The 14,706-nt window shown below is 40.4% G+C and overlaps 1 protein-coding gene across 1 annotated transcript; it reads left to right on the top strand.

The window, feature by feature from the left end:
• The first annotated feature begins 248 nt into the window (after window positions 1–248).
• On the top strand, window positions 249–13,129 carry LOC117297397 (transmembrane prolyl 4-hydroxylase-like). The gene is made up of 11 exons (XM_033780404.1): window positions 249–317; window positions 2,126–2,329; window positions 2,869–2,950; window positions 3,903–4,075; window positions 5,462–5,635; window positions 6,803–6,921; window positions 7,494–7,551; window positions 8,443–8,579; window positions 9,308–9,398; window positions 10,461–10,578; window positions 12,007–13,129. The coding sequence occupies exons 2-11, from the start codon at window positions 2,141–2,143 to the stop codon at window positions 12,663–12,665; spliced, it is 1,800 nt and encodes a 599-aa protein (XP_033636295.1). The 5' UTR covers window positions 249–317; window positions 2,126–2,140; the 3' UTR covers window positions 12,666–13,129.
• Window positions 13,130–14,706: the final 1,577 nt, after the last annotated feature.

Genomic DNA, 14,706 nt, shown 5'->3' with positions numbered 1-14,706 from the left:
CAATATTCGTCATTCATTGCCAAATATTATTCAAAAAGTCGATTCTCGCTGAGAATCGATTCCAACTCCATGCAACTTTTGCCTATAGATTAGCGTTACATTTGCAAAAATTAGTGTTCTTTAAAAATATCGATTCCAGTAATCGGTTAGTGTTTCAGTTGCTACTATTATTTGGAAGTTGTTGTCATTAATTTTGAGACCACTCATCTTACATACCGCCCTCTTTAGTCTTTTGACAACTTATGTTACTCATCTGTGATGTTGTCTGCTACAGACATTTACTTGATCTGGAGGAATGACTGAACATTAATTAAGATGTAAGTAGACCCCAGCAAGATACCAAATCAAATTCAAATAAAGAACCTCATTACAATTGTACCATGGAAACATTAACACAATAATAATCAATCAATTTGGAATTTAACACCAACTAAACACTAACTTTGTATGTTCGTTGTAGTAATGTAACGGCTTTATTTTCTGTCTTACTAGGTACACCTGTCAAACTCAAAGTGTCAGTTTTGTCCTGTATTTTTAATGCTGTCTGTTCATAGGCTGGGGAACAAAAGCTGTGCTTCTCCCGTTTTTATTTATTTTTATATTTACATTAATTTTATCCATATTATACACTATTTGCAACATTGAATAAACTATTTGCAACTATTATTTATAAATAAGTGACCATACACAGGGGTTTACAATAACAGTCGGGGGGGGGGGGTCTCTTTGGGAAAACCAATCCCTAGCCCTAGGGTTCATTCCACTTGCTACGAATCTTCTTTCATACTTGAGAGTATACCACTCATTTTTAATACCGCCCCCACCCTCTATTGACAACTAAATGTACAATGCTACCCATATTTGGACTGAACATATAATAATATTACCCAAAGAGTATTTAGTCAAGTACGAAGTAGTCAATGTCTGCTTCCATTTTTTTGTCTCAATTAATTTAATGGGATGAAATGCTTTACTTTTTGAGAAAACATTAAAACAATATTATCAATTCTCGACAACAAGAATTACGGATTATAGTAAACACATGTCATGACACGGCGAAACGTGCGGAAATAAGGGTGGGTTTTCCCATTATTTTCTCACCACTCCGATGACCGATTAAGCCTCAATTTTCACTGGTTTGTTATTTTATATAGTTGTGATACACAAAGTGTGGGCCTTTGGACAATACTGTTCACCGAAAGTGTCCAATGGCTTTAAATCCTCCGCTCACAACTCCTGCCTGTTGTTGAAGAGTCTACGCTGGAGCGCATTGAATGAATTTGCTAAACGAATCGGAACAAACTTGTGCGCAACGTGCGTTTTGCGCTCTGCCAAATTGTCTGCTTAATCTTCTGGGAGAGCAAAAGCGTGCGCAATCTGCAAGTTTGCGCTATGTTTGTCAGCAGCTCAAGTGATGATTCTGATAAACTGCATGCAATCTGAAGATTGTGCAAACTTTGTAGATTGCTTTTATTTGTACACACGTGCGCAATATGGCAATGCATTGTCGTAATTTTTTATTGTTTCTCCGGTCTGGCCCCAATGCATGAATAAATGGTTGCGACACGTGAGAGGGGGAGACAGACCCCTAATACATGAGTCTAACGCCTCTATATATGCGTGAGACTTGGTAGGTCTGGGAGGGTTACTCCTCCTACTATCCTAGAACTATATCAGATGAGGTTCGTTCCGCTATCGTATCTGAGTAGGCTTTGTTTGACAAGCAGCTGGATAGATGTAGATGTAATGTCTCCACGTGGAGACGATCGGAACAAACCATATAATAATAGTAGGAGTAGTGGTAACCAGGTAACTACAATAATAACTGTAATAAGTGTAAAGCACCCAAACTACGACTATTCCTCTGGAGGGATGTACTCTCATGGAAGATAGATAGATAGACTCTGGGGTCTACGCCGAGTTACGAGGAGTAGGCGAGTGGCCTAGGATACAACAAGATCGCACCTCGCCTGTATCTCGCCTGTAGACGACCAATTTGATTAGCTGTTGCCTGCAAGCTGGCCATGGGTTAAAAGAGCCATAGCCGGGTTTGCATGTTAATCACAAACATCTGTTGGTGTAAGGTAAACCTCACAATCTTCTTTATTTTCGATTCAATTCTCAGTCTCACATCTAAATCATGATGTCGTTGTGGTCAACATTGCTGTTGGGCATCCTCATCATTGCGACTTGGATTCAAGCAGGATCTTTGGCAGAACCTCTGCTTCACCATTCAGATTCAGAGAGCAGAGACTTTGATGAAAAGGAAAGAGTTTCATTTGGAGAACCTTACATAAGACGGAGACTGTTTCAACTTGACCCTGTTAAGGTATGAGCTAGTGGAGTGTTGGTCCATACTCGTAACATAACGTAACATAACGTGCATGTAGCATAACGTAGCTTATCGAAGTGATAACCCAACAGAGCGCCACTTTTCTTCTTGAAATCATTTCGGTTGACGACTGTCTTTGCGAAAGCTGGAAATAGAACCAAGAATAGACTTGCGCATAGCTAGCAGATGATACGGCGTGCTGCCAATGGTAGCGAGAATAGACGTCTGCAAAGCTAGCGTACGTTGGGCGCACTGCCCACGGTAGCGAGAAGAGACTTCTGCAAAGCTAGTGTGTGATACGGCGCGCTGCCCATGGTAGCAAGGCTAGGAAATAATCCATGCGCAGATCTTGGGATCAAGACTATGCAATCCACCTGCTAATAAATCCGTACTGCTCTGGAGGAGTCCATCCTAATGGATGACCTTGTTCCTCCTTCACAGTTTAGGCTTTTGTATGGACGAATGAAGAGGGATGGACCAAGAGTTAAGCAAAAAGGCACTTTGCAATGTTTATTGTTGTTTTTGTTGTCTTTCAGAAAGATCACATGCAGCAGTTGGAACTTGCATCTGGTCAGATTTTGCAGATAAAGACCCTTGCCAAAGACCCTCCATTGTTTGGTGAGCATTGTATTGTTTTTACTTGGTTTTACGAATAACACCATCGTCTGATAAAGTAGCTACTGTACTCGGTACTTGCCCAAGTCCTGTGAACAAATCCACAGTTAGGATTCGAGGACTTCGCCCGTGCCTGTGGAATTTTTAACAGCACTCGGGAAAAAAGTACTAAAGTACTAAAGTATATAGTGGTTTACACACAGATCTGTCACCCCCTGTGTATGGGTAAAACCAACAGTCTTTATCCTTAATGCTGGCAAAATAACATATCAATAAGTTTTTAATCCTGTCGCCTTGTCTCCGCCCACTTGTTTGTGCCTCCCATAATAAAGACCAAGATTCTCTAGGGCCCGCCCACCTGAAGCCCTGTCTGTTACTCAGATATGTGCCTGTCTAGCTAGCTAAGACGTGCTAAAAGGAAGATATACGTTTGAGGAGCTATAAAAGTCTGCTCCGCAACCTCTTCCTTAACCCTAACCCTAACCATGCAGTCTTTAAAAATGTTTACTGTGTCTCTCAGATTGTAAATATTGTAACGTACTGCCAGCGGGTCCTTGTTTGCTCTGCAGCCAAACGCAGACAGAAAACAAATGAACTCAAATTCCGTTCAGTATGAAACACACTGATTTATTCATTCTTCGAGAACGACACCTTTCGTTGCTCACTCACTGAACTCATTTGGTCTGTCTACACACTTAAATCATACACAATACATTGCTAGAAAGGGCGCCACAACAAGCACACATGAATAATCTCTTATCATTATGTTATACAATGTTATACATCACAATAATTCATCAGCTACCAACCCCCAAATATGGGGTCAAACAGTTGAAGTGTACACGCATGTACACACAGTGCTCAGTTCTTAGTCAATAATCGGTCTTCATTGACCTCAGAGAGGGAGCTGTTTGGGCTTGGGAGGTCTGATCTATTTTGATTTGTCGTTGTTCAGAGATACCAGGGTTCCTCTCTCAAGAGGAATGCGACCACATCAAGGACTTGGCTCAGAAGGAAACACTTTTTACAAGTTCAGTTAAAGACTCCACCGAAAGAGAAGATCCTCAAGATTATGAGGAAGACCCAAGTGAAGACGTCTTCAAGAATATTGATTCCAATGAAGATAAGGTAAGGAACATTACCTTTGTAGTAATAAGGAATCTTTGGCTCCGTATTCAGTTTTTATATAGTGGGCATCTTGGTGTCCTTCCATGTTTTTCAAAAGGCATGACAGTTTATGAAGTAGGCCTGGAAGCCTTTGGCCTACTCTTTCGTATTATACTAATAATAGTGACGTCCTGGATATCAAGGTCCATTCTGAGGCGGAAAATTTTCAAAGCTTCATAACTCAAATCTTACCTGCAAGAAGCCACACATTTCAACAGATTCACGTTCCATGGCTGCATATATTTTTCTGTGGTGGGTTTTGGTCGTCATATATTCCTCACAAATCCGTCATTTTTTGTGAATAAATGCAGCTCCCAACTTTAACAAATTCCTGATTTTGATCGTATTCTCACAGTCTGCCGTGCTTACGCAAGACGTACGACGCGCATATCTTGCGTTGCGTTGCTTGTTAACGCTGCGCAGTCAAGATACGGTGACCAAGAACTACATGCGTCTTGCACACAAATTAATAAGCGCACGCAGGGCAGCAGACAGCACTAATAGAATACGATCAAAGCGGGCATTTTGAACGTTGGGAGCTGCATTATTTCACGAAAAATGACGGATTTGTGAGGAATATATGACGACCAAAACCCACTGCAGAAAAATGTATGCTGCCATGGAATTTGAATTTGTTGAAATCAATGGCCTTGCAGGTAAGATTTATGAAGCATCTTTGTTATTCTTTACTGTTGATGAAACCAATACCTTATCAGTAAGGTTTGTGGTGACACCAACCAAATTCTCTTTATTGGGTAGAGGTGCCTCTTAGAAGAGCCGGTTTGCACTGCTTGACGTTTTAGACAGTGTGCTCTGACCGTCTTCTGGAGAAGAGTCTTCATAAAGGAAACCACACGATCTGCTGATAAGAAACACTAGAGCTCGAGTCTAAAGTGCTTTATGACCTCATGGCCATGACACAATTAAAGTGTCTCAGCCGTGATTCAAACCCACTAAAGCACTATTGTGTAGGCTACTTGCAAGTTTTTTTTTTGTTTTGTTTTTTTTTAACATTTTGCCAGACACACGAGGCCTGAAGGCCACTTCAAGGTTTGGGCTACAATTGTTTTTCTTCCAGGGGCCGTTGCCACCTACTCCCAGGGCTGAAACAGGGTTACCCCCTTTACAGTCCATACGAATGTAGGCTTGGGTATCATCAATCAGAACCCTGGCTGGTAGAAAGCTCTACCTCCCCAATTTTGTAGCAAGTGTCACGATTTCAAACCCACATTCTGCTGACCGAACACCAGAGCTTGAATCCTGTGCTCTTAACCGCTAGGCCATGACACACCACAGAAATTAAACAAGAATATGATCAAAATGTTTACCATTGTCATTGATTTGAAGGTTCTGGATGCTGAGGAGCTTCTTGACAGCATTGGCGATTTTATTGAAGTCAATGCTTTCCTTCGACAAGACGACATCTTGGAAATGCTACGAGATAATCATCTTGATCTAGACGGTGATGGTGTGTTGAATATGCAGGAATTCTCTCAAATCAATCGTGAAAAAATGCAAGAGGTCAGTAAAAAAAGAACACTCTATTCCTGACACCTTGACTCGATTTGTCCATACTTTGTGTGCATTCGATTCCGCTTACACCTTCTACCCAGCTCCACTGACCACCACTATACTTTGTATACACTGTATCCCCCTTAAGCTGGCCTCAGGTCGACCTTGCGTCAACAAAAAAATAGTCGGCGACTGACTTTTCAGGATCACACTGCGCCTGAGCTAAGACCATCGGGGACTTTTCAGTCGGCGCTTATTTACGAGCGTAACTGCGATGATTTTAAGACAGTCTGAAACAGTCGCCGCTTGAAAAATTAACAGTCGCAAGAGTAGAACTATTTGAACTGGTACAACGTGATCCCGACGGTTGGGAACCAATCGCAGGCGCACGGCTTCTCAGTTGTTGTGACATGAGCATATTTTATCTGCACGTTGCCGACAGTTTGTTGCCGGTACAGGAAAATCTGGATGAGGCCGCCTTGACACCTCCACCCACCTTCATCATACTTTCTGTACACTCTTTTCTCTACCTCAAACCTCATACTTTTTGATTTTCCGCTCCTCCTTCGTTTGAAGTCAAACAACAGAACACCAAGTTGAAAAGTCAAGGGCATAATGTTGTAACCCCCCCCCCCTTCCCCCTCTGAACAAAAACATTATTGATGTTTTGTATTTTGTTTCAACGCCCTACTCAGCAAGAAATGAGCAACCACTGTCTGTGCACATTTATGGAGTTTTAAGGCCTTCTTTAGTGTATGTATATAAACATTTTACGCTGACAATTTTCAGACAATCCCGGCCAAAATGCTTGGGCTACCCATTCGCTCAATGTTGATGGCAGCGAAGACCGCGCATTGAAGAGCCAACATTGAAAGGGGGCCGTGGTGCCACGGGCCCAACGAGGTATGGCCAGGATTGTAGTCCCACCTCGCACCTTCATTTATCTCTACCATACTTTGTATACATGTACACGAATCTTGTTTTGCCCTACGTCGAAGTGGGCTCAGCACTGTATATTCAGTGAAGAAAGCACAGCATACTTTTGGGGCAGCACCCTTGACAAGTATTTGTCTGCTTGGCTTGTGTCTAATTCAACCATTGTTAGTTATTCTGTTCAGATATTTAAAACAGAAAAATTTCAACAATTGAAATCGTTTTATTTATTGGTTTTTTAAGATGAAGAAGTGGCTGTCTGAGCATTGTAAGAATGACAATAGTAAACTGAACCGTGTCAGCCAACAAGCCTGGCTTAATATTGGTAGTGGGGATGAGGTGCTGACAGACCTCAGGGAAAAGTAAGTTGCAAAATTTGGTTTTCAACTCTCCCCCTGTGTCCTCTCTTTCTCTCTCTTGTCGAACTGGTACTAGCCAAGAACCCCACGCCAGGAAAACAAAGAAGGAGGTTTCAGTTTTAGATATTTACGGTTGTATGGGTTCTGACTGGCACCCCCGAACAAAGATATTGACAAAATAGGGACACCGCCAATATAGGACTAGATAGCTCGGTTGGTAGATCGCCGGCACATTAATCCAGAGGTCGTTGGTTCGGATCCCACTCTAGTCAATTCTTTGTTCAACCCCAAAAATCATTTCATAATTTACCCAGTCAGTTTCCCTTGTGGTTTATATTGATATCTGAAACAAAAAGTCGCATCCCCTTAAGGTGACCCCCTGGCTGCCGCTCCCCAGGTTGTATCGTAATTTGGGTGTGATCCCTGGCTACACGGCAGTTAATGGTCTTGGAGTATACAGTGCTTTATACCACAGTAATAACCTATTTGATATTTTTAAAGGTAGTATGGCAGAATCTAGTATAAAACTTTGAATAGTAATGCAATTGTTGCCCATCTTTATGAATTTGTTTCAGAGTAACCGCACTGACGGGACTAGCAGGGGATATAGTACAGCACAGTGAAAGTTTACAGGTGAGTGACCTTTAGGCTCTCGATCATGAATATGTATGAGGTATAGTAATAGACAGGGTTGTAGCTTGACCAATTTTAGTGTTGGGGTCTAAATCCAGAGTTGTTGTAAATCCACCAAGGGCGAGCGGATCGACAAGATTATTCATGTTTAATTATGCGGCCATCATTGCTGAAGTGCAAGCTTCAGGTATAGGCTTGATACCAGGTTTTCAAACCGTTATGGTGTCATGCAATAAGATGAATGGCCTTTTGACTGTGTTTTTTCTCTGTTGCATTAGATACTCCTTATCATCAGCTGTGTATGAGATCAATGTATAGTGGACAATATTTTGATTTAATCCTAGAGAAATCTGTGCTGGGCGGCACGGTGTATATTGCCAAAATGTTGAGTTCTAGGTGGGCCTGCCCGGCCCCGCCCACACTGGTAATAGAGTTTGCACTATTGACAACTGATGAACTACGCTTCAGTGGTCAAACAATTCAGTCACCAGCATTTTCTTGACATACTTTTTGATGAGTGATCACCTAACATTACGAGGCCGGACGGCCACTTAAAGGTGAGGGTTACAGGTGCAACCTACTCCTAGGGCTGAAACCAGGTTACCCCCTTCACAGTCCATTAAGGATGTACCGGCATGGGTATCATCAACAAGGAGCGTGGCTGGTAGAGCAGAGTGCACTACCTTCCCAACTTTTTATGAAACAACTATGGTTAAGTGCCTTGCTGAATCGGGACCGGGAATCGAACCCACACTCTGCTGATAACAACACCAAATCTAGGCTCCGTTGAACTAGACCACAACACGCCACATTCGTGTCATAACAAGCTTTGTACCGATCGAGGGTCGGTTTGTTGATGTTGTGTTCAAAGTCTCTTGTGTGTTTTCTCAGGTGGTCTACTACGAACATGGCGGTCATTTCCACGCTCATTATGACTCAGAAGAGCTTGATCCAAAAATACCTTGTTCTCATACATTAGGAACACTGCAAGAAGATTGGGATCATGACCATGGGGTACGTCTCTGCAGGTAGGTTGGTGTCAGAGGTCACAAGAATTCAGGTTATCGACCTTCCATTGTTGATAAACAAACCAAGCTGGTTGGCATGGCAGCTGAATGAAGCAAAATATTCATTGGTGTTAACAGAGGTTTGAACCAATTTCATCATTTGCTGCATATTTTTATAATAAATAAATTACCTCCCATTTTTTTAATGATGTTACTTGTTTTGTGTTTTGCATTCATGGCTTTCCATAGTTTTCCAACCTGGGCTGGCAAAAAACTTTAGCTGTGACATTACGATAGAAAGGTCTATCTGATTCTTATCAATGTTCTTCCAAGGACTCTTAAAGGAACACGTTGCCTTGGATCGGACGAGTTGGAGCAGTTTTTCAAAATTTCTGCTATTAGCTTCACGCTGAATCAGAGGAGAGATCAATCATGTCAATAGGAGTTACTGCAACAATTGAAATGTGCACTTTTCACCTGTAAGCACATACCGCGACAACAATACTCGACCGATTGTTACAAACAAGGTGTCAAAATCACAGTAATTAAATTATCCGTCTCCTGGTATTTTCATTTTTAGAATACGAATAACAATTTTTAAATTATGTTTGCTTTTACAACAGCTGCGTTACTTTTTTTGCTGTCTTAAGACCACTGTCATGCGTTGCACATGTATAAAAACCCACTAATGCGCATTGCTGCGCCTCACAAATGCGCCTCACTGATGATCTTTGTGCTTTTGATTCCAGATTCTTGACAATTCTCTACTATCTTGACGAGACACAAGACGGCGGGGAAACAGCATTTCCTGTGGCAGACAATGAGACATTCTCAGACGAGGTAAGAAGTGACCTTTGACCTAGTATCCTGCTAACCTATGAACCTTTGCTTTCTGTACTGAAAACTCCCTGAAAAATACCACTTTTTCATCATTCTGAGCTCTGCTGTCTTTAAAGGCACTGGTCACTATTGGTAATAACTCAAAATAATTGTTAGCATAAAAACCTACTTGGTAACTACAATCACGGCCATGTCTCGTTGGGCCCCCCTGCCCCCTTTCAATGTTGGTTCCATGTGGCAATCTTCTTCTGCGTTTCAGTCAACATTGAGCGTGGGGACGGGGGGCGGGAAAATTTTGAGTTAATTCCTGAATTTTAATGATATGTAATCAAAATGGCGTTGACTTTGATCTTGTGACAAAGAATTTAGTTGATTGAGTTAACTTGGATGTTTATTTTTATATTTATTTGTTGAATTTGTTGAGGTTGTTGTGGCCCTTTAAAGGGATGCTGCAGTGAATTAAAATAAAACAGTTAATTTTGCTGTCATTTATTTCTGATATATGTATTGAACCTCAATAAAATGTGTTTTGTTTTTTCCCCGACATATCTCACTTGCGTAATTAGCGAATAAGTCATGCCCCCCCCTTTTGTGAATTGTTACCGCCCCCTACCATCGACGTCACATCGGGAATTCAAACATATCGTCGGCAAAAAGAGTCTGGTCCCTAACTACACGCGCCTAGGTACCAGGCCACACAGTGCACACGTCTCTATATGCACACAGCCAGGGGGGCCCGACGGCTCGGGTTCCCGACATGACGTCACGTTTATGCTCCTTTTAGGGGCGGGGTGGGTTCCCCTAATCTCTTGAAAACCGTTTTTAAAATACTTGCGCATTTAATTAAAAAAATATAAAAATATTTCAGTCATGTTTAATCGTTTAAATTATTTAAAAAAACACTGCAGCTTTAATTCATTTCTTAGTGTTTAAACATTCTACTGTCCTGTTTTGGTGATTTAAATCTATCAATTTTAGACATATTCATCTTCCATGTTTATCTTTTAAATAATTGTACTGTTAAAGATGAACTGAATGATTTAAATGTTTCCTTGTTTTTAGGATCTTGGCCCTGACGTGTATGACTTATCCCACCATTGCTACAATGCTAATGTGTACGTACAACCAGCCAAGGGTAAAGCCATCATGTGGTATAATCACTACATCAATCAAACAACAGGTTAGTAAGATTGAAGATCTCTGTAGTTGACAATAAACTAGACAGGACCAAATATCATGGCTCTGCTTAAATAATACACTATTGTTATTACTTAAAATAATTTTGAGCATAAAACCTTTCTTGGTAACAAGTAATTTGGAGAGATTGATATAGTATAAAGCATTGTGAGAAACGGCTCCCCCTGAGATAATGTAGTATTAAATTGAGAAAGAAGTAATTTTCCACGAATTTGATTTAGTCTCTGAGCACACAACTTCGTGTGACAACGACGTTTTTTTCTTTCATTATTATCTCACAACTTCGAAGACCAATTGAGCTCAAATTTTCACAAGTTTGTTATTTTACGCGTATGTTGAGATACACTAACTGTGAAGGCTAGTCTTTGACAATAGTGTCCAGTGTCTTTAAGCAAAGAATTTGTGCTTATATGGAAGCAGGGAATATTGGAAGGTTTGATCAGCAGAGTGTGGGTTCGAATCCCCAGCCGTGACACTTGTGTCCTTAAGCGAGACTCTTAACCATTGCTTCGTCCTTCGGATGGGATTTAAAGCCGTTGGTCCCATGTGTTGTGTAACGCATGTAAAAGAACCCAGTGCACTTATCGAAAAGTAAAGGGGTTAGCCAGGTGTTCCTGGCTGTGGCTGCTGAATGCGCCGTGGCACCTTGTAAACCCTTAAAAGGTGCTAAATAATTGGGTCTCAGAATTCATAACTTCAATAACTAATCTTTCAGTACACTAAGTGCCTCGAGTACCTTGTTCGGTAGATGCGTGCGCTATATAAGACTTTGATATTATTATTATTATGTTGGCTTTTGTGCGTGTGTTACTAGGCATTCTTCACTTACATGTCTGCAGCTAGGGCAAAAATTCTGTGTTTGCACAGTAAGCAATGGAATTTGGTGGTTAGCAAGGTCATCAAATTGGTTTCTGAATTGTCTAAACTTCTCATAGTTTGGTCATTCTTTGCCCTGAAAATTTGTGAAATAGTATGAGAAAAAAGATTTGCTTGTCGCAAATACTTACAAACTAGAAAAAGCTATGGTTTAAATGCAAGCAAATAATTAATTATTGCTTCTGTTATACCAGTATACCTATTTAGGTGTGAGTGTTGTGTTGATATAGTGTTGCTAAGCAGTATTGCTTAATAGAAAACGGTTACCAGCAAAAATAACATTAAGTTGACATTGTTATGACTGATGACCCACTCAATTTTTGCTTAGCAAAGGAGTTTTCAAACAGCATTTTCTGCTCAACAGCTTTATAAAATTGGGGCAAGGTCTTAAAAACACTGTGGATTATAGTGTGGGTTTTCTTGAAATTGGAACACTGGAAATAGTGTCATTGTTTGATGTGCCCAAATTAAGAGCAGAAATCGACCCAAAGCAATGAGCAAGAAGACTACTTTCTTTTTATTCACTACCTCAAAGGGTGGCTTGGTGACATGAACCCGTATTCACTGCACGGAGGTTGCGATGTCAGACAGGGTACCAAGTGGATTGCCAATAACTGGATTGACATTGACGATTCCTATGAAAAACAAATGCTTTACATGCGAGCCAGTGAGTTGGCTCAAAGTGGCAAGGAGGATGGTGATGAGCGTAGCGGAGACAGGGATCCTACCATGGAATCCTTCATGGAAGCCGTTCAGAACATGGCAATGTTATGGTCGGATTACCTCCAAAGCCAGGCAGGTGCTGAGACAATCTCGGAGCTCTTCTCTAAAGACCTGCCTCATGGGGGCCTGGTAGACCGGTTGGTCGATCACGTGTCTCGCGCAGCTGCTGAAATTCATATTTACCAGCATCTCAAGCCATCGGGTGAGATGAGACAGGATTATGTGGTAATCTGGCAGGAGGTCTTAGAAGCTGAATTGCCAACTGATGAGGGGTATATCTTCTCGGCATTGATCCAGGCAGCCAATGCCTACGCACAGACCGCCCACGCTGCCACCGTCTCGGATACAAAGCCGACGCCCACTCACATTCTCAAGAATCACAATCTCTGGGACATTAATGATGGAAACAAGTTGGAGAAAGACATTACATATGAACGATTGATGTCAGCTGAAGAGAGAGATGAACTATGAAGAGCAGTTTGTTTATTAAACATTAGTCTTTTGGGATGATTGTCTCAACTTAACGAAGATCGTGTACAAAAATATGTAACTGGCTAAAACGGTATTTTTATATTGAAAGCAAACTTATTTGTATTTTAAAACTGTTCATTTGACATGTGAATGGTACAAAAGTAAATGAAGTTTCCAATCAAACATAATTGAATTGAAAATTCAACTCCTCTTAAAAAATATTTGTTTTTGCATACTATATAAAAACATAACGACGGTTGCAAATTAAAATGTGAAAGCATTTGTTTTTACTTAAAATTGTTTTTTTTTTACCATTTTGGTAAATGAGAAGTAAAACAAAAAATTAAAATAAAAAAGGACTTACAATAATATGCAACTGTGATATTGTTTCTATAGTAAGATGAAACTATTTTTGTTTAGAAGAGTTTAAAGGCAGTGGACACTATTTGTAATTGCTCAAAATAATTTTTAGCATGAAAAATTAATTGGTTACAAGTAATGGAGAGCTGCTGATAGTATAACACTTTGTGAGAAACGGCTCCCTCTGAAGAAACGTAGTTTTTGAGAAAGAAGTATCTTTCCACGGATTTGATTTCGAGACCTCGGATTTAGAATTTGAGATTTCGAAATCAACATCTGAAAGCACACAAGTTCGTGTAACAAAGGTGTTTTTCTTTCATTGTTATCTCGCAACTTCGACGACCAATTGAGCTCAAATTGTCACAGGTTTGATATTTTATGTATATGTTGAGATCCACCAAGTGAGAATGTTGGTTTTTGACAATTACCAATAGTGTCCAGTGTCTTTTATGATCAATTCTTGTGTAATTTTGTTTTATATATATATTTTATGATATATTCCGATTGATTTTTGAATGGTGTATGTGTGCTGATTGAAATATACTTTCTAAGTACATTAGACAGTTCTTCATGTGGCCGTCCTGACCATTTTATCACTGGGTTTTTTTTTTATTCAGAAGGAAAATATTTTTAACCGATAATTGAATATTCTTTTATACTCAGCAGATATGCATTTTGGTATATTAATACTCAGTTACCAACAAAATCTGATATGATTTTTTAAATTTCATATCACTGCCTTATTTTTTACGATTTAATAATTATAATAAAAAAAAACGAAATATAGTTTGTACTTATCCCTTTGAAGTAATTTCTAAATTTATCAGACCTTCCTCCGAGGCTGGCCGTTCCCCCTCAACTAACCAGGGAAGTTTGATTTGATGTCTTTTGTTGAACCAAATCGGCTGAATGCTCTGCTCAAAACTCACCCGTCTTTAACCCCCCCCCCCCCCCCCCCCAAAGCCCTGTGGGGTTGTACTTGACGCCTCCATGTTGTGTGTCATGCATTGGGGAAATACTGGCCGCTTTTCCGCTGTCAAAAATGTTTTGACATTTTTTGTGACAGTGCACCTCGATTTTGACGTGGATGTTTTTAAAGATAGTAGCGTGCATGGTCTGAGCCCGATTTCGGGTACTCATCTCTGGGTCTGGCTTTTAGAAAACTGCAAACAAATAATATTTAATACTAAACAAAGTGGGTTTGATTTGGATTATTCGCCAGTTTTACACAGTTTCGGGTTACACAAACTATAGGTCATTCTGACCTAACTCGATTTGACAAAAGATTCATAATATAGATGATTTGTCAATATTGTTTAGTGCCAATATTGTTAAGTTTTGTATTATCACGTTAAACTTTGCTTGGTCATTAAGATTGATTCGCAGTTTAGATCATTCTCATTGCTTTTAATATTTGGCCCAGCCCCTTGGGACACGGAATCATGACCCGGACGTGTTAAGAGTGCAGCTCCCAAAGTCCCACTGGGTCTAAATATAAGCCCCAAGCTACGCCCAGATGTCTGTCTCTAATTCCACTGGGAAGCTTACCAACGGATAATGTGCAATAAAGAAATGATGGAAGAACAGCATTCCGTGGCAAGCAGCGACGTAACATCTGCAAAGGCATGTATTTCACCAAAAAACATTAAAGGCACTAGACGCTTTGGTGTATCCAAACATA

Source organism: Asterias rubens, chromosome 12 (assembly GCF_902459465.1).
Source record: "Asterias rubens chromosome 12, eAstRub1.3, whole genome shotgun sequence".
Taxonomy (NCBI): domain Eukaryota; kingdom Metazoa; phylum Echinodermata; class Asteroidea; order Forcipulatida; family Asteriidae; genus Asterias; species Asterias rubens.
The sequence above is the reverse complement of the archived record's forward strand: the minus strand, read 5'-3'. Positions and strand labels throughout refer to the sequence as shown.

What these genes read in the sequence shown, in the direction of transcription:
- LOC117297397 (XM_033780404.1), top strand. Translation starts at nt 2,141, where the DNA reads ATGATGTCGTTGTGGTCAACATTGCTGTTGGGCATCCTCATCATTGCG. An exon ending in AGCACAGTGAAAGTTTACAG is followed by an intron (nt 7,552 to 8,442) that starts GTGAGTGACCTT and finishes GTGTTTTCTCAG; the next exon opens with GTGGTCTACTACGAACATGG. An exon ending in CTACATCAATCAAACAACAG is followed by an intron (nt 10,579 to 12,006) that starts GTTAGTAAGATT and finishes ACTACCTCAAAG; the next exon opens with GGTGGCTTGGTGACATGAAC.